The 20,225-nt window shown below is 43.6% G+C and overlaps 2 protein-coding genes across 2 annotated transcripts; one reads left to right on the top strand and one right to left on the bottom strand.

Moving 5' to 3' along the window:
* On the top strand, window positions 1,334–3,574 carry LOC110431147 (zinc finger BED domain-containing protein RICESLEEPER 2-like). Its single transcript, XM_021449859.1, has 3 exons — window positions 1,334–1,538; window positions 2,122–3,319; window positions 3,436–3,574. Exons 1-3 carry the CDS (start codon window positions 1,334–1,336, stop codon window positions 3,572–3,574), a joined length of 1,542 nt encoding a protein of 513 aa, XP_021305534.1.
* Window positions 4,543–10,103, bottom strand: LOC8085371 (cyclin-dependent kinase F-1). Its single transcript, XM_002436994.2, has 2 exons — window positions 9,507–10,103; window positions 4,543–5,748 (listed from the first exon to the last, which is right to left on the bottom strand). The coding sequence occupies exons 1-2, from the start codon at window positions 10,011–10,013 to the stop codon at window positions 4,816–4,818; spliced, it is 1,440 nt and encodes a 479-aa protein (XP_002437039.1). The 5' UTR covers window positions 10,014–10,103; the 3' UTR covers window positions 4,543–4,815.

Genomic DNA, 20,225 nt, shown 5'->3' with positions numbered 1-20,225 from the left:
GGAGTAAGCGCAGATGAGCGTCAAACATGTGGCAGGCCTCCGTGACTAAGAGCATATTCGTTTGAGCTTGCTATTTAATGATATTTTTTTATAATAAATTAGCAAATAATATTTTTAATTATGTCTTTTTAAATAAATAACTATAACTTTTCTGGAAAAAAAGACTCTAAGCTTGATGTAGGCAGCAGCGAGCCAGCGAGGACCTGGCCAGAGACGTCCGGGTGGGCGTGGAGGCTGGGTGGACTGGAGCGCGTGGGCAATTGGGCATCTACGGCGGAGGCGAGGCACGATAAACGCGCGGCACGTGGGCGAGCGGCAGCGAGTACGAATTGGGCAGTGGCGGCGTGGCTTACACGCGTGGCTGCCTGCCCGCTTGGTTGCCCGACGCAGCCACGTCGATGACCGGCCTGGCGCGGGCGGCCGGCTGCTTACTTCAGCGACAGTGGCGTGGCTGGCCCTGCACACCCGACGTGGCTGTCATTGTGGCCACCCACACACGTCCTCGATTATAGAAAGCCAAGCAGCCCGAAGCACGACGTCCCAGCCCACGACACGCTATCTTGGCTCAGCCCGGTAACTGTCGGGCCCGGGCTGGCATGGCCCGGTGGTGCAGGCCGTGCTTGGGCCGACCTCTGAGCCCGCGGGCTGGCACGGCCCGGCCTGAGCTCGAGGGGTTGGCCCGACAATGGCCCGGTGCCCTCCGCTCGGCCTGGTGGCCCGGCCTGCCAACGGCGAGGCCGCGACGCGAGGGCGAGGCTGGCCCCGATAAAAACGGTTAGCGGGGCGAGGGCAGAGAACCCTAATCCATTCCATTCCCTCTGCGCCGTGCGCCGCTCTCGCTCTCTCGGTCTCTCCTCCTCGCTAGCTCGCTCATGCTCTCGGTCTCCTCGCTCCAGCTCTCGCAGTCTCGTGCCTCGTCGCCGTTTGCCCGTCTCTGGTCCCCGACACCGCCACGCCGGTGACCTTTCGCTTCGACGTCGAGCACTCGAGCTGGTCCTTTGTCCCCTGTTACCCTCCCTTCCTCCCTCCGACTCTCCCCCCTCTAGATCTTGGTCATGTGAGTAAGCGACTTTGCGTTCCTCCGCTGTTCGCCGTCCTTGCTAACAGTGTCGTCTTTTCTCCCCCGTCGTCGTCTCCTTCGGCACCGGGCTCCGGTTGCGCAGGTCCTAACCCTAACCCTAAGTCCCTAACCCTAACCGGCTAACCCTAACTCTAACTGTCTTCTATCTTTGATTCTTTGTGCAGGTTGGTAGCCGATACTTCGTCCTCTAGCTGTGGCGTAGAGCGAGCTTGGCGGCCACCCGCACCGTCGAGGAACGGTGCTGGAGAGGCTATGGCGGAAGAGGATGACCATCTTCCGCCGGGCCTTGCACCCGAGGGCGAGAATGACGACGATGTCCGCGAGGACGCCACTGCGCTATTTGGTATCGATCTCGGAGACGGCCCTGCTGCTCCAATCGATCTAGATGGTGACGGTGGTGGAGGGGATACTGGGAACACCAACTCGAATGCCTTTGTTCCGTCTGTTGCTGGGAAAGGTAAGTCTGGTAAGCGAAAATCACCTGTGTGGGACGCTTTTGAGGAGATTTTTGAGGATGTCAATGGTGAATCTGTTTGCACTAAGGCTACATGTAAGATGTGTAGAAGTACTTTGTCTGCTATATCTAGATCTGGCACTGGTTACTTGAAAAGGCACCAAAAATCTTGTAAAGCCAAACTTGATCAACGTGCTATGGTTCAGTCTAGGCTTGTTTTGAATCCTGATGGCTTTGTGCATAACTGGAACTATAAACCTGATGTTGCTAGACTTGAACTGTGTCGCTTGATTGCTAGGCTTGATCTGGCATTACGAATAGGTGAAACAGATGCCTGGGAAGAGTACATACAACGTACTCATAACCCTAGGTTCGACCCTAGGTTCGTTTCTGTATCTAGACAGAGCACCGCTAGAGATCTTTCCAAGCTGTTTCATGAACGTCGTAACCTTCTTAAGAACCATGTTTTGCTTGCTGCTTCATCTGTTGCTCTGACCTCAGACATTTGGTCTGGTAATGCTAAGGAAGATTACATTAGTGTTGTGGCTCATTATGTTAGTGCTGACTGGGAAATGCACGAAAAAAGTGATTGCTCTTAGGTTGATTGAGGTAAAACATACTGGTGATAATATTGCTGAAAAAATTGTTGGTGTAATTCAGGAGTTTGGCATGCTTGATAAGATTTTTTCTGTAACTTTAGACAATGCATCTTCTAATGCTAAGGCTATGGAAACTTTGACACCTATGCTTGCTGGTTATTTGGGTTCTGATCCTACACCAACCAAAGAGGATCCTCATAAGCGTAAGTATAATCTAGTGCATCAACGTTGTGCTTGCCATATCATTAATCTGATTGTCAAATCTGGTTTAAAGAGGTTCAAAGTTTACCTTGAGGATTTTAGAACTGCTATTAACTTCTTGAATTCTTCCAATCAAAGAATTGCTATGTTTAAAAAATACTGCAGTGCTCAAGAACTTAGACCTAGAAAGTTTGGCTTGGATATGGATGTTAGATGGAATGCTACATACCTTATGCTTAAACACTTGCTTCCATATAAGGATGTTTTTTCTGTGTTCATTAATAGTAATTATGGATCAACATTGTTAACTTCAAAGCACTGGCATATTGCTCAAAAGATACTTGACTTCCTGGAAATATTTTATGATGCCACAGTTACTCTATCTGGTGTTTACTATCCCACTAGTCCACTTATTCTGCATAGCATGCTTGACATAATTACTCATTTGCATGAATGTGAAAAGGATCATAATCTATTTGTTGTTCTGTATCCTATGAAGCTGAAATTTCTTAAATACTGGAAGCAAATACCATTGATATATTCATTTGCATTCATACTTGATCCTAGAGGGAAGATTAGAGGATTATTTAATGTTCTTCAAATATTTCAAGAAAAATTTGGACATGACTACAATTCTTATTATGCTGATGTGAAACTGAACTGTTCAAGTTGTTTAACAAATATGAGGCTAAGTACGGTGCAGCTAGAGATCAAAGAAGGAATGCACAGCCGGCCGGCAGGCCAAACAGGTAAGAGAAAGCATGCATGGGGAAGAATATTTGGAGGCCCTGGAGGAACTGGTGTTGTTGGACCTTCCCCTGCCACCACTCCATCTTTGTCTGCTTCTGCTGCTGGTTGTGAGCTATCAACTTATCTGGACAGTGACAATGTCACTGCATATGAGGAAGACTTTGACTTACTTCTCTGGTGGCGTGACGACAAGCTAACCTTCCCAGTATTTTCTATCATGGCTAAAGATATCCTGTATGTTCCAATTTCTACTGTGTCTTCGGAATCTTGTTTTAGAGTCAGAAAGGATCATTGAAGTGCGACGACGACGCTTGTTGCCTGAACATGTGGAGATGCTAACTTGCATAAAGGACTGGGAGCTGGGAGAAAGAAGGTTGCAGCATTCTGTTATCAATGACAACCAAGAGCTACCTTGATGAGGATGCAACTGGGCCTCCTTCTGCCAGCACATCCGCATCTGCATCTGTGGCTTCTGCTTCTTGCACTTAGTGTCTTTGTGAGAGTTGAGAGACTTGAGACTTTGAGAGTGATCTCTCATTATCTGTATCTGGGATGTTTAAAGCTTTGAACCATTAAGACTTAATATTAAGATCTGTGCTGCACTCTTTTTTTCTTTCTAGGGTTTCTCACAAGGGTGAGTTTTACCTAAAAAGATTTTTAATAAGTCAACATTGCACAAATAGCTCATTTTTATGTTACATGTCTTTTGATGTTATTTATATTGATTCTTAAACACTTGCTTCCACATATCTTTTGATGTGAGTTTGAGTCTTAGAGATATTATCATTGTCATGTTGATTTTTTTTATAAATCGGGCCGTGGGCCGCCCGGTCTGCAATTTTGTCGGGCTACGCGGGCCAGCACGACACGATTTTAGGCCCACAGGCCGTGCTATGGGCTGGTAGCCAGGCACGAGGCACGGTGGGGCACGGCCCGGTGAGGCACGGCGTGTCGTGCCGGCCCGAGCGCTGCGGGCCGTGCCTAGGCCGTGCCCGTGCCGTGCTGGGCCAGCCCGGCCCGTTGGCCATCTATATCCACGATAGAGACCTTTTTTTAAGAGAGGATTTAAAAAAATGGGGCTCAATAAACAATTACGAAGCTCCTGAACCGTTTACATGATATCTCTCCATTAGTGAATAGACATGTGCATTTTGCCTCAAAACAATTCAGTTTTTCCCCCAGCAAGTTAAGTTCAGAATCTAGCGTGACTTGAGGTGTTTGTTTAAATTAGCATGCATGTGATTTTTACTACTTTTAGAACAAGAACTCATATAGTAAGAGTTTTGTGGATTTTGTTTGAGCAGTTCTTGCTGCTACAATGTATAATAATCGAGCATCTAAGCTTCAAAGCATTTTAATCTCAAATCTCATCATTGTTCATCGCATGAAAGGACTTCAAAGTTATATGATGTTATGATGTGTATTTTTACTTTCAATTACAGTCCTTCCAATTGCCATAATGAAAATTTCTATCAGAACTTTAGATTACCACAGTTTTTTTTAATACTGGATTACCACAGTTCCATTTTTGCCAGGAGGAAAACTGGTTCTGTCGTACAAAGAATCACAAAGTTCCATAAAAACTAAAATGTAAAACCCAGCGCAACATTGCCAATCTTTGATCGCTTACTGAAGTTCATCTACGTCGACAGCAATTTCAACTCCAGTGTAGATACATACCATGATATAGTCTTAGATTGGACCATGCATGATCCCTATGTCTTTCTTTATCACGAAAAGCGTATGCTGAAACCATTGTCAGTTTTGGTGACATCCATACTACCAAACTCATCAAAGTCTGAATCCGAGACACCATCCCTGTAATTACCCCATTCTTCCATTGAGCTGTCATCATCGTCATCCTTTGATGCCGGGACTTGTAATCCTTCTATAGGTGCCGGCAAGGGCTCTTCCATAAAGTACCGATGATTCAACAGGTCAGCAGCACTGGCCCTCTTTGTTGTGTCATAGCAAATTAGCTGCTTTATGATGCTAACCTCAGTAGGAGATCTGTTAGGAAGACATGCTTCAAGGCCTGCCGGTTTCCCAACTTTGTTAAAGAAAATCTTGTTGTAATCTGGCAAGTTTGAACAGCCTGGAAATGTTTCTTCTGTTATATCACCCAGGACATTGATGATTCTACTAATCTGATCAATATCCGCCATCCCTGGAAACAAAGGCTCTAATTTCAGAAGTTCTGCCAAAATGCATCCAAGCGACCAGAGATCAATCTCTAGCCCATAGTTTGTTGACCCATATAAAAGCTCAGGAGCCCTGAACCACCTAGTACCAACACAAGAAGTGAAGGCACCAGAATCTTCACCTATGCCTTCCACATTGTATGAGTCGGAGGCTCGGAATGGATCATCTTCAATGTCTCCTGTACTGCAAGTGGCAAGACAGGATGCATCTCCATCCTGCAAGCTCATTTTGTCAACATCGCTGGATTTTGCCCGGAGCAGGTCCAGTTCATGAAGGTAGTCAGCTGCAGTTAGGGTCTCTGGCTCCTGACCAGCAGTAGCATCTGATTCATAAGATGTTGGTTCCTCTTCTGTCCCTTGCAGCACTGCTGGTTGCTGTGGAATCCATGTTTCCATGCCTGAACTGTGCTCATGTGGGTGCATTTCTTGAAAAGTAGGTGTTGTCTGCTGAAGTATCCTAGCCTGAGTATGTGTCAGCAAAAGCAAACTTGGTCAAACTCCAACCAATTGAAAACAGAGGTCACAAAGTTCTCATGGATTCTCAGAAAAAAGGAAGTACACTTTTAGGACACAAAGTTTAACTTTATTGCTTCAGGTACTTCTTGATTAGACAGGTACAAAGAATTAACCAGCAATAATGACTTATATTATCGCTGGTTAATTCTTCTTAACTGTTAGATGGCCCCTTTGTAGATGAAGGCGAAGGAACAATTCAGCGTTTACTGAATCTCATGTGTCTTTGAGAGGCAATTCTGATTCTTGCTACTACAAAAGGTTGGCCTTCACGATCTATCGCCACAGCTTGGAGATACTTCCTTTGATGATTGGTGGTTGGCAAGGATAAATAATAAAGTTAATGGTCGAACCCAAAAAGGACTCCATTCCCTTGTCATCTCAGGACCGGGTAGATCTGGAAACATCGCAATTGATGGGTTTTTATGGTATTTCTCCTAATCTTGATGGAGCGCTTGTCTTTGTTAGTGAGGATTTGATGGGGTACGGATGTGGCTCAAGGTATCTCCTACCTGCTTGCCCTTGCACCAGAGGAAGGGTATGCATAGGTCAAAGTCATTAATTTAGTAGCCAATGGCGCAAATGTAACCTTAGAACTTTGTCTTGTGTGCGGGTGTTACCACTTTTTCTTCTTTAATACGATGAAATGCAGCTCTCTTGGGAGTTCAAGGAAAAAGAAAAGATAATGCCTTATATTAAAGTAGTGAAACAAAACCTGTTACATGATTTGTTATAAAAGAGAATCTGTTTCATAAACAAGCATGAAGCTCAGCAACCAAAATCTTTGAATCTCCACCACTATAGCCATGCTCGTTGACACTTGAAGACAATTACTTACTTCAATGTGGAACCAAAAAAACTAAATAAAGTTTGACATTTTGTGAAATAGATTTAATCTTTGTGCACAATTTTTTTTTTATTTTATACAAATCTTGGATCAAATTGCCTTTGGTAAGCAAAACTACATTGTTGTTACTTGTTACAGTACGTGTATAGCACAAAAGACAATGTGAGTTGGCTTGGGCTCTAGAAATTTCTTGCTTTGGACACTAAATCATGCAAGAAAATCAAAGAAAGTTGAGTTGGGCCCATGGGTACTAGATAGTGTCAGGCAAGATAGGATGAAGTTAGAAAATTCACATTGGGAAGCAAGGGATGGCAAGTATTTGCAAACACATATTTTTGGTAAAATAGTTGTCAATTATTCAAAAACAGAGGAAGTAATAAATCCAGACCAAAGCTGCAGAATCCAATATCTCTAATTACCCATTTTATTACTCCATACACATCATTGCACGTCGGTCACAGTATAGATGTAATCAACCAATTATCATTCCGTTATTTATATATGAAAGCAAATGAGATTGTGTGGAATAGTAGATTGATTGAAAGAGAGGTAGAGGAGATCTTGAGGTTTATAGAAATAGCACCAATCAAGATCTCCTAAAATCTCTCTACCAAATCAATCAAGGGCCAGCCGGCTATAACAGTCTAGCGCTGGACCCACACACACACACATAATATTACTGTCTAACAATATACTTAAGCTTGAGATTCAACTTTAACCTAGGAACTATTATTCTGGAATGTAATTAGGAAGGGCTAATTCAGACCACCAACTTATAAAACTTTAAATAATCGTTCCAGCTCTACAAATGTATAACCTTTTGTCCTTCCACAACCATGTCCCTCCTCCATACACATATATTGTTTCTCATTAGTTATAACTTATAAGTCATTTACCCAAAAGGCCATTATATCATATGGAAATCAAATACATCTCTACAAGACTATACCTTAATTATGGTAGCTGCATCAACATTTTATTAATCGTATGAAATATCTTGCAGCTACCCAAAATGAAAAGAAGCAAATATTCAAATCCCATTGGAAAATGAACACTTAATACTTTGAATTACATTACATGTATTGAATAGTTATCATTGGTAACTATTAGCAAATTTCAGTTCGTAAACCACTAATTTCTAGGTTATAAAACTAGTCCTCTCTGCAACATATAAGGTAACCAGGTGCTTTTGTTTTATATAACTAATAAGGTGCCCAGTTATATGTTAGCAGCAGCATCGACACCTCTACTGTACACCAGAAGGGGCGAGAAGGGGGACAAGGGCCAGACGGCTGTGCAGGCGCAAGAAGGGTCCCAACTGGGTGGCATAACAGATACGACGCACGCGTGCTCCAAGGAAGGACTATTTAGCGAGAGTTCAGTTAGAGGAGAGGAAAAAGGAACCTCTGAAGTAAATTCATCTAAACCTATCCTCCTGCTGTCTACCTTCCCCAATTCCTATCCTACTATAACAATGTTTCCACTCAAGTGAACTTTTAGCTGAAATACAAGTATGTTTCTCAAGTGATGCCCCTAACTGAAAACTAACCAGATGTAGCTATCTGCAGGTGCTAGCTAGAAACATTGTTGGAGACTGCAGAGTAGCTCACTTTGATGTTTAACAACCGCCATAACAGGGGAAAGGAATATGAACTTTACATTAATCCAGCAAATTCAACATATCCAGTACAGATCAAGTTAACATTATGGATGGAGTTATCGCACGACCTGTCTTAAAACTCCCGACGCCGCCGTGACGAGCCCTTCCTACACCACCCCTGCCTCCTCCCACGCCGCACCGGCCAGCAGCAACCCCGCTACCCACCTCCTGCCCCCACCACTCCACACTGCCCTCCCCTAAACTCAGGGTGCTGGCGAGCTCCAACGTCCTCATCCTCACCCCGCCCCCGTGGCCCCGTCCCTGCTCCCACCACCAGCAGCAGCGGCTGGCGGTGAGCCGCCTCACCACACCACCCTCAACCTGCCCACCCTAATCCCAAGGCAGAGTGCCGGCGAGCTCTACTGCGCCAGGCCCGCCAAACCGGTTGTCCCCTGCCACCCGCTCAGCGGCGCCTCCACAGCCTCGCTCACCGCCCTTCAACCCGCCACTACCACCATGTTGCCGACGCCTCCCCCGAACCCCCTTCTAAAATCACGGGAGATGAAATCCTAACCTCACTGTCACCGGAACCCTAACCACGTCATCTTCTTCCTCTCCAGCGAGGCGAGGGCATGTGGGAGAGGGAGGAAGAGGGAGAGGGGCGTGAGGAAGAAGACGCGGCACATTGCACGCTCGCGCTTCCGCGCGATGCGTTTGCGTAACATTATCCCCACCATTAATTATCAACAGATATACCAATTAAACAATGTCACTACTACTGAGCGAAAACAGACGATTCACATGCAAACACTAGTTACCTCAGTCTCCCCAAATCTACAAACCTTCCTAAGCCGCATACTACCTCAAATCTATAAACCTTCCTAAGCTGCATACTACCTCAAATCTACAAACCTTCCTAAGGCCTTGTTTGGTTGCTCCTGATTTTTTTTAACACCTATCACATCGAATATTTGGACACATAGAAAACTAAATATAAACTATTTAACAAACTAAAAACACAGCTAGAGAATAATTTGTGAAACAAATCTTTTAAACCTAGTCCATGATTGGATACTAATTGCCAAATAAAACGAAAATGCTACCGCTTAAAATATTCTCAGGCGACGAATTGAGGCTAATTACTCTATAAGCCGCATACTCACTAAAGACCTCCTACCAAACACCCCTTAAGCCGCATACTCACTAAAGACACCACTCCAACCGACGAATTGAGGCTAATCACGGTTCAAAGATGTTAACCTGACCAAAATCGGCGACTTTGAGCACCCCGTCTTCCGAGATGAGCAGATTCTCAGGCTTCAGGTCGCGGTGCACGACGCCGGCGCGGTGGCACGCGGCGACGCCCTCAAGCACCTGCAGCATCCACCGTTTGAGTTGCGAGGCGGGGATGCCTCCCGGTCCCTCGCCCCCGCCCGCGCGCCTCCTCGCATCACGCACAACGGCGGCGAGGTCGAGCGGGAGCCACTCGAGGACGAGGACATCGTCGTCGCAGTCGCCGCCGGGGAAGTGGTCGAGGAGTGCGACGACGTTGGGGGAAGGGGGAATGGCTAGGAGAGCCTCGGCCTCGCGGCGAGCGCTGACGGCGTCGTGGACCTCCTTGAGCGCGACAGCGGAACCGTCGGATCGGCGGCGGCCGCGGTAGACGTCAGCGTAGGCGCCGGAGCCCGCGTGGCCGAGGACCTCGTAACGGGATGTGACGTCAGCGCGGCCGTGGATACTCCAGCTCCCGCCGCCGCCGATCGCCATAGGTGTGGGATTTCGGAAAAGGATTCGCAAGTAGGGCTTTGCTAGGCTTTATGCGATTTAGACCAAACCTAGACCAAATGTCTCGCCAGAACCCACCATGAAAAAAAAATTTGACCAAATCAAATAGGCTTTGATGGGCTTGGCAGCCACCAGAGAAGGCAACCGTTATTGCCCTTTCTTTCTTTTAAGTTTATCAGCTAAATTTATCTAATCTGTTTTTTAATAAATTAATAAATAGTTTTTTCTATCACGCACATATATTTAATTTAAAAACATTACATATATAACTTTTTTTTATAACTTTTTGTCAAGCATGTGTAAAACCAACATTTTCTTTTTTTTGGGTGAATAAAAAATTATATTTAACTTTTTTGTTTGAATTATAACAACATTTGAACAATCCATTATCAAAGTCATATTTTTTTCCTCATTTATTATTTGTTAACTTATTTTTTCATTAATTACATCGTGACATCAGTGTAAAAAATAATATAGCATGTTCATTTGTCTGAAAAGTTATAACTGAAAGTATTGTTCGCTGATTTGCTATGAGAGAAAAATATTGTTAAAGAGCTGACAGGTTCGACAAATAAGCTCAACCGAATAGGACTTATAATATTTGACAAGTAGCTCACCTTTATCATCGAAGACATCATCCTTGTAAACATCGGGACCATCTTCATTCGCGTTTTGTTGATCCAAGTCATTCACTATTGGGGAAATTAAGTAAAAAGTCATCAACCATGGGATTTGGGCTCTACTTCCTCTGTCCCTTAATAGAGGAGGTCCAAGCATTCAAAAGAAGTACTCCCTTCGTTCACGAAAAAGTCAATAGTTGCCCTAAGTTAAACTTTTTAACTTTGACCAAATTTCTAGAAAAAAATGCTAAAATTTATGGTATTAAATTAGTATATTTAGATTCATCATAGAATATATTTTCATATGATGTGCATTTTATGTTATAGATGTTGTTACTCTTTTTTATAAAGTTAGTCAAATTTTAAAAAAGTTTGATTGACACAGATTTTATGAATTGATTCTTTCGTGGACGGAGGGAGTATCAAAATAAATGTTGCTTTAGCTCGTATACCCTATAATGAGTACTACAACCGTCCATCCATCACATCCCTATCTCCCACTCCATGAATAAAAAGGTAAAAAATAGCCGATGGGAGCCTATTCACTGGTCTAAAATGTCATAGCTGAAACTGTTCGCTGATTTATTGTGAGAGAAAAACACTGTTAGCTGGCAGAAAAAGTATAGTTTATAAGACAAGCGAACAGGTTAAACTTCAGAAGCTTATCCTCTCGGTCATGGACAGAGGCCGCATCCACCTCTCCATCTCCATCGGTTCGCATCCTCGTCTCCTCTGCCTCCCCATCTCCCCATCTTCCATCTCCACATCTAGTGTCGCATCCTCATGGAGTTGTTGTGGATCTGGTGGAGCTAGCGGCCGACGCACAGTGGAGTGGCATGGATCTAAGCGGAGCTGGCAACAAGGCTCACCATGGAGGCGAAGCATGTGGTGCGTTGTGACACGAATGTGGCCCTGACACAAACATTGAGATCCTGATGTGGACACCAAGATCGTCCCTCCTCTACTCGTACATCGGCGGGCGCCCTCTCTTCTCTAACTGTCGGTAGAGGTCGCACGAGAGCCTCCTCTTCTCCTTCACCAAGATCTGCTGCCCTCCCTCTTCCCCTGCACCGGCGCGCCCTCTTCTTCTCCTCAGACAACTGATGGAGGTCTAAAAGGTCCAATGGCTAGGGAGTGAATAGTATATTTAAAATTGTACAAGCTCAACTAAACAAGTTTGTTAGTAAAATAATTAGCGAAGCAATTTTAGCACTAACATCACTAAGCTATGGAAGCCACCTACATAAATCTAGTACAAGGCTAAACACTCAACCACACTAAAAACACACAACAACACCTAGTTCTATTTCTTAACCGAGAAACCAAGCTACACAACTAAGCAAAGTAAGCAAGTAAGTAAATGAGTGAGTGAAAATTTTTATACCGATGTTGATGAATAGAAATATGACCAATAACCAATCACAATTGCATACATAAGGTGAAGTCCTCAGTAAGAGATGATACACAATTTTTTACCGAGGTTCACTTGCTTCCTAGCAAGCTAGTCCTCCTTGTGGTGACACACCCACTTGATGGATCACAAGCTAATTAGCAATCTAAAGTCAAACCCTCAATGGATGTCGCCCATGTAACAGAATCATCCAAATTATAAGAGATTAAGTCTAATAGTGATTGTTTTCACAGTCAAACCATAGGACTTAAGCCCATATAATTTCGGTAGTCCATGAAATCTCGAAGGATCTCAAACTTTCCACATACATAGCCAAGATCGTAATAAGTTCAGCGGTCACCGTCCATAAGTTACATAATGTTCGCAAACATTCAGATTACATCAGAGTTCAAATAAAGTTATTACAAACCAAGTTTTGAAAGTAGCAGAAGCATTTAGTTTTTGAAAACACACACACTTAGTTCACTTATAGTGCCAGAGTCTGATTATTCCCATAAAAGCAAAAGACGAGACAGAATGACCACGCCCTTGGTCTAAGCATCTTCCATAGCTGGGTAAAGACAATTAATGCAATACTCGTAGTACATCTACCCATCTACAAAACAACATAGAAATAGAGCACTGAGTATGAGAATATACTCAGCTAGACTTACCCGTCATAAATCAAAAATAAATGACTCCAAGGATCATGTAAGGCTTTATAGTGGGATAGCTTGCACAACTTTGCGTAAAAGCTTAAGTTACTAAGTGAGTAACCCATCCAGTATTTAGCTCATGTTAAGTATCATTAACCTGTCATCTAGATTAGCCCAATTTAATGTAGCTTTTTCAGCTCCATCAACATCTCATATCTAACCAGTGTTCCATAGTCATTACTACAATGACAAAGCTCAAGTCAAGTGCTCACTATCTAGGAGTGATGGCGATTCAAATCAAGTCCTAACTAGCTGGCGATTTTATTCCTCACATAAACACACTCACTGATGAAGTGAGCTACAAGTCACTGTTTTCACTATTTAGGACCAAGTCATGGGTTCAACAAGCACCACCATACCTCGAGGACCGGTCGACTACTAGGGCACACCATAGCTTCACGTTGTGCCCCCATCATCCCCCATTCATCTCTAATACGGCGCATGGATCGCATCGATTCCCGGCATGAATAGTGTCCTGGCTTCACGATCGGAATGACTTATCCTTCTAGTTAAGTGTGGAGCATGTGTTCAACATGATAAGAGGGCCATCAACGATCGATCCTTAATCGACACAGAAAAAACCGCTATGGTCCAACAAGGCTCTGCCCGGTCTCAACTTACTTTTCAGCACTTGGTTATTCCTCATGATAACAAATATATTGCCAACCCTTTTGGTATCCACCTATAGCTCGCAGGTGACAGGGAATCACCTGACTTCTACCATACTAAGCAAAGCTAAGCATTGGCTCTGAGCCTATACTACATTGGACAAGGTAAGTAGAAAGGTGGTATTCCAAGGGATAATCGATGCATCAACGATATCAAACAATTCCTATAACTTAATGCAGCAATGTAACCATCATGATATGTATATAAGTTAGCAGAAATTAGAGGAGACTTAGAATGCTCTGGGGCTTGCCTTTCTCGAATGAGCGAGGATGGTGGTCCGGACACTCCTACAGTTCTTCTTTCTGTTCTTCCCCTTCGAGAACTTCCTGCACCTCGGTCACTTTGGCTCCTCGGGTTCGGTCACCACTTCGTTCTCCTGTGAGCCTATATGATGCATATGCTTAAGTAAGTGGATTGTGCAGGATACTCATGGTGCATGATTATGCACATGATCACAAAGATGGTCATGATATGCTATTCACTGAGTATGTGCATACCTCCTCTCGTCATGACATATAGATAACGTGGCTTATTTCTATTAGGTAGTCAATGTCATCTAAGAACATGTAATCTAAGTACAAGTTATCTATTGCCTACTCTTCTACATCTACCAAGATAACTAGCCTACTTTAGAGTGCTTCAAAGATACACCAAACCATTTAATTACTTCCAAGTTTACATAAAACAATTCTTTATTTATTTGGTTATCATTAGGCCTACAACAATAACATATATTTTTGATATTTAATAAATTCCTTAAAAAATATAGTAGCTTACAGTTCACACATATAGTCTACCATAAAAATTTCATTGTATTTGGGCAAGTGACATGACCCACACAAAAATCACAAATACACCAAATATAATTAATGGAAAATACTCTATACATGCAAAAGTGTCAAACAACATATTTCATAGTTTTCTTAAATACTTTGTAACACAGGAAAGCCCTACCAAAATTCTCAAATTAATCCTATGCATAGATTACTTATTAAAAATCTTAAACCATCATCATGCAAGCATTTAATTCACTAATAATTATTTTTGTACAGCAAGTATTCATTTCCACATTTTTTACAGATACTACATAGCAGTATAGATTTATTTTAAGAAGTATAGTTTTCTGAGCATATTCTATTTTCTACACATTTCTTAAGAAATTAGCATTTCCAAGGTTTAAATAAATCTACACAAAAAAAGTTGTACAAACATAACATGCAAGTTCACCAAAGTGTAGATCTACAATCACAGAGCACAACAAAATTTGTTTTAATATTTTTGAAGCCATAGAAATTAAGTTATGATTTTTCAAATTATTAAAACATTTCTGATAAATTATTTTCTAAAATCATCAGGCTCAAAAACGCTAGGCACACCCTAGATCTGCTGACAGTGGGCCCTTGAGCCCACCTATGAAAGCTCAAGTTTGGTTTTAGTAATTAATGACACCAAGTTGCTAATGTCTTGTGTTTAAGTGACTTGAGTTAGGCATTGCAACACATGTGATGAAGATGCAAGGTGGCATGGTAAGGTGGCCACATGCGTGATTACAAAGAGATGAAGCATGAAGTGGACATCATGGTGATAAACAAGGAGTAAAGTGATCAAGGCAAAGGTATAAACATAGGGTTTTGCTTTTGCCAATATAAGTTGAGTAGAGAAGTGATTGACTGGATTTAGGATAGATAGTCGACTATCAAGAGGGGAAATCATGGTCATCTCTCGAATCAAGTGCTACTAGTCAGACTGGGCGTTCGGTTAACTGAAACCGATCGGTTCGGTACTTCGGTTATCTAACAAATTCGGTTCCAACAGAAACAGGTACCGATCGGTTCCTTAGAAAATGCGGAACCGAGAAATTTCGGTTTCGGGTAATTCGGTTCGGTTTCGGTTCTTACCTAAGGAACCGAAAAAATTTAAAATACAATAAACATCCCATTCAATTACAAATTTCAGCAGCATTTTGCCTGATTTTCATGCAGTCAACAGGGGCAATTTAAAGAGCAATGCAGCATAAAACAACAGCACAACACATATATGTTTTAGTTCTCTCAAATTCAAAGGAAAACAAGCAATAATTTACCAACAATTCACCAATGTGCAACAGGCCAACAGCCAACACTCCCTGCCGTCCCTGGGCAGCAGGCCAGCAGGACAGGCACAGGCGCACAGCACACACATACATACACATATTGAAGTTCAAGCATACAGCAATAAAAAAACAATAGGACAAGTCCAGTCCAAAGCTTCATTCTCCAGGCATCCAGGATTCCAGGCATTTTGCAGCAGCAAGCCTGAAACAATATTTGCAAACTGAAACAAGTAAGAAAAATATATATTTATGATTACTATGACTACATAAGTGATATATGTATAGCTCACATGGTCATTTATCTTTAGACTAATTGTTGTTCTTGCTTTTCTTCGAGGACTTGGTTGTCTTGGAGGACTTGCTTGGCTGTGAGCTGATATTGGTGGATGTAACCATTCTTTTTTTGCTGCCTGGATTTATGACTTGGCAGCATGGCCATCAACAATGGCTATGTCCTTGAATTCTTGTATCAAATCTGAAAACAAAAAAAAAGCAAACAAAGGACACATTAAATAATTTTTTTCATTGTTGAAAAAAGTAAACAAATATTACAATAAATACTCACCTTCTTGTAGTGTGGTTAATTCTTCTGTATTCTCTACAACATTGATGGGAGTTGCTCTTCTAAGCCAATCTTGAGTGCAAACAAGGGCTTCAACCATAAATGGAGTGAGTGAACTCCTAAAATCATCTAGAATACGCCCACCTGTGCTAAAGGCAGATTCCTGTGGATATTGGAATGGCAAGCACATCACGGGCCAGTGTAGATAATATGGGAAATCTAGAGGACTGTCCCTTCCACCAAGCAAGAATATCAAATTTTTTGGTGTCTTCTTCACACTCCTCAGCCAAATACCTGTCCAGTTCAGTCCTACTCCTGCTGCCCCTACTGCTAGTGCCTGCTCCACTGCTTAGCCTCATCTTCTTTGTCAGCTTGGTTTTCAACTTTCTAGCACTCTCTCCATCTAGCTTAGATGCGGGCGATTCACTTGGTTGGTGGTTTAGGTCACTTGAAGAAGCATTATTATTCCTATATTCTTCAAAGAGGTCATGCAAGCATTTGGTAATAGCAGCCCAAACTTTTTGTCCAACCCCATCACCATACATCTCTTCGATTACCATTTCTGTGTATTGTGAAAGCTTATATCTAGGATCAAGTACAACAGCAACAAAAATCAGCAAGTTGATATTTTCCTTCTCCTTTTCCTTTCCCTTTCCCTTTCCCTTCTCATTTTCCATTTCTAAATTTTCATGCCACTGCCCCCAATACTTGTCATACTTGTCTCTCATTCTCTGCCCCATTTCTTGCTGGATACAATCAGAACTATTCATCCATTCGGTCACCAATTCATTGACCTCTCCAATCTCATGAAAGTAAGTGTGAGCAGTCACACTTAACGACGCTGAAACACATGTTGTTACATCGGCAAAATGCCCAAGAAATTTAGCTAGTCTTTTTGCATTATCCCAATCATGCTCATCAGGAACTCCAGGACCGGGAACACCTGGCTTAGTCTCACTAAGCAACTCAATTGTATAGTATGGATCTTCCTCTGGGTACCTTGCAAACACCCTTTCATATGTGCAAGCAGCTTTAAGCATCTCATATGTCGAGTTCCACCTCGTGCACACATCAAGACACAAGAATGCCTTGCTGTCCACTTTCTCCCATCAAGCAATCTCTTTAAATTTTGCCAATCTTGATGTACCATTCTTAACAAATCTAACTGTAGCCCGTACACGCTTGATAGATTGGTCTACTTCTTTCATACCATCTTGGACAATCAAATTAAGTATATGTGCAGCACATCTCATGTGAAGGTACTTACCCCCTGCTATGCTAGTTTTCACACTATTCATTTGTCTTCTCAAATAACTAACACCACTATCATTTGCACTAGCGTTGTCTACTGTCACTGTCATTACTTTGTCCAAACCCCATTCAAGCAAGACTTTATGCAAGTATTTTCCAATATCATCCCCTTTTTTACCTGTTACCTTAAAAAAACTAATTATCTTTTTATGCAAACACCAATCTTTGTCAATAAAGTGGGCTGTCATAGTCATGTAATTATCTTGCTGCTGTGATGTCCAACCATCAGTTGTGAGGCAAACTCTATTGCAATTTTCGTGCAAAAAAATTTTCAGTTTTGCTTTCTGCTCAAAGTACAATTGCACAGCGTCCCTAGTGCATGTCCTTCTAGATGGAATAGTGAATCTAGGGCAAGCAAGAGACATGAACTTTCTAAAACTAGCCTTTTCACCATATGCAAATGGCTCCTCATCTTCTATGATCATTTCAGCATAAGCAGACCTAAGCAATTCAGGATCAAACTTCCAAGTACCTACTTGTGTGTCTAGAGTTACTGACAAAACACCTTGTTTCCCATCATCAACTCTATGAGGATTACTCTTGCAAGTGTTAAAATGCTTACGCATACCAGATGTACCATTTAAGACTGGATGTGCTGCGATTTCTATATTGCAATAGTTGCATTTTCCCTTTACCAACTGACCTTCGTCGAAGATTTTGGTGAAGTGATCCCACATTTCAGATCTAGATGTCATCTGCTTTCTCTTCTTCCCCTCCTCAGCTTCTACATCAATGACCTCTTTCTTCTTCTCAGCATCACAACCATCCTTCAAATTCCCGTCAGCATCACCATGGGTCTCTATCCAAGCACTGATGTATTGCTGCACCTCATTCTCCTCAGCCATCTAAAAAAAATACAGTCAACTTATCAGCTATAGCTATAAAACCCCAGTTCCCCACATCTAAAATCCATACAAATCAAGCACAACTAAAATACAGCCAGATCTTTAGCACTTACTTTGCAGGATGCAATCGATGTAGCCGTTGTAGAAGATCTTTGGTTGCTGCGTGCTACCTGCTAGATGCCGGTCGGACAAGGACGACGAGGAGCGATGCACGGCGGACGGTGCCTGGTGGCTGGCGGTCTGGCCACTGGCGGACTGGCGGACGTGTGCGCCTGCGCGGTGTTCCTGGGCGGCCTGGCCGTGCGGCCGTGCTGCCGTGCATGGCTCAAGGCGGTGCGACCGCGCGGGGATCCAGGGGCCGAGGTGGTGGGCGGCGGCCCGCGGCCGGCGTCTGGACTGCTGGAGCGGAGCGATACTGGCGAATGGCGATGGCGAGCGGTGGACCGGTGGACGTCGGTGGTGCGGTGCCTGCCTGCGGCCTGCCTGTGCGGCTATGCCTGGTGCTGGTGGTGGTGCCGTGGTGGAGTGGTGTGGTGGCCTGGTCCCTGGTGGGCGGCGGCTGCTGGTGCTAGTGGAGTCATGGAGATTAGGAGTGGCCGAGTGGGAGCCAGCCAGCCTGGTAACTAGGTAAGTGATTAGGGTTTCAGGTTTTTGGGTTGGGCTACTTTCAAATTGGGCTGTCAAAGTGTCATGGGTTGAAATTTTGGTTCCTTCGGTTACCCGAGCCTAGGAACCGAATTGACCTGCTAAATTTGGTTCCTCAGAACCAGGAACCGATTTTTTCGGTTTCGGTTCCGGTTATTTCGGTTCAGTTTTTGGTTTTCTGTACCCAGCCTGAGCTACTAGGTCCATTTCTTGAGCATATGCATTAAATCTAGTAAAGTGCTAACCTAACTCCTTTGATGAAAATGTTTATGAAAAGCTAACACACATGCACATTGGTGGTGGACACTTGATGGTGTTAGCACTCACTCACCAGACGTAGTGCGCGGAGGCACTGGACGCGGGCCTTAGCATCCGGTGCACTGTCAGTGTTCGGCACGAGTGAGCAGAGAGCACCGGACTCTAAGCACCGAACGCAGGGTGTTTACTGTCCGTGCGTCCAGTGAAGACAGACTTCAGCAGGTGTTTCTGACTGAGAGCACCGGACGCTCAGGGGACGTCAAGTGGTGTGAGTCCGGTGATCCAGCATGTTTGCGACCCTCTCTGCATACAGGTCCGGTGAGTACCGAAAACGTCCAATGGTCTGCAGGTGACTGTTAGAGATCAACGTGCGAAATTCAAAAGGTTGACACGTGGCAAACTTCAGAGCACTAGACGCAGGGTCCGAGCGTCCAGTGGCTCCCCGTTGAGCGTTCGGTGACCCCGAGTTTAGCCTAGTAAAAGAGCCAACGACTCTATTTGTGGAGGGGGCTTATAAATAGAAGGTGGCCGGCTTTGGGGGTCCTCTCTTGGACTTTGGTATACTTGAGACATAATTGGAGCTAGAGAACACTCCCTCCACTCATCTCCTTGCTTGATTGCTAATCTTAGTGAGATTGAGTGAGATTCAAGTGCATTGCATTGAGAGATGCATCTAGTGGCACTTGATCCTTGAGTTTGCTGCGGATTTCTTGTTACTCTTGGGTGTTTCTCGATGCCCTAGATGGCTTGGAGTAGCGGAGGTGTTGAGTTCATGATTGGAGATTGTTTGGAGCCTCACCAAGTGATTTGTGAGGGGTTCTTGAGCCTTCCCTACAGGAGATCGCAATTGGCTACTCTAGTGGATTGCTCGTGGCTTAGAGGATCCCCATCTTGTGAGTGGATGTGCAGCACCCGCTGAGGGTTTGGCTTTGGATTGCCAATTAGCTCGTGATCCATCAAGTGGGTGTATCACCACAATGAGGACTAGCTTGCCGAGAAGCAAGTGGGTTGGTATAACAATCACTCCCCACTCCTTTACTTAATTGCATACCTTGCTAAGTTATGTAGCTTGTTTAGCTTAGTCTT

The sequence above is a fragment of the Sorghum bicolor genome, chromosome 10 (assembly GCF_000003195.3).
Source record: "Sorghum bicolor cultivar BTx623 chromosome 10, Sorghum_bicolor_NCBIv3, whole genome shotgun sequence".
Taxonomy (NCBI): domain Eukaryota; kingdom Viridiplantae; phylum Streptophyta; class Magnoliopsida; order Poales; family Poaceae; genus Sorghum; species Sorghum bicolor.
Note: the sequence above shows the minus strand (reverse complement) of the source record. Positions and strands in the feature narration are given on the sequence as shown.

What these genes read in the sequence shown, in the direction of transcription:
- LOC110431147 (XM_021449859.1), top strand. Translation starts at nt 1,334, where the DNA reads ATGGCGGAAGAGGATGACCATCTTCCGCCGGGCCTTGCACCCGAGGGC. An exon ending in TCCGTCTGTTGCTGGGAAAG is followed by an intron (nt 1,539 to 2,121) that starts GTAAGTCTGGTA and finishes GCACGAAAAAAG; the next exon opens with TGATTGCTCTTAGGTTGATT. An exon ending in ATCATGGCTAAAGATATCCT is followed by an intron (nt 3,320 to 3,435) that starts GTATGTTCCAAT and finishes ACTTGCATAAAG; the next exon opens with GACTGGGAGCTGGGAGAAAG.
- LOC8085371 (XM_002436994.2), bottom strand. Translation starts at nt 10,013, where the DNA reads ATGGCGATCGGCGGCGGCGGGAGCTGGAGTATCCACGGCCGCGCTGAC. An exon ending in AAGTCGCCGATTTTGGTCAG is followed by an intron (nt 5,749 to 9,506) that starts GTTAACATCTTT and finishes ACACATACTCAG; the next exon opens with GCTAGGATACTTCAGCAGAC.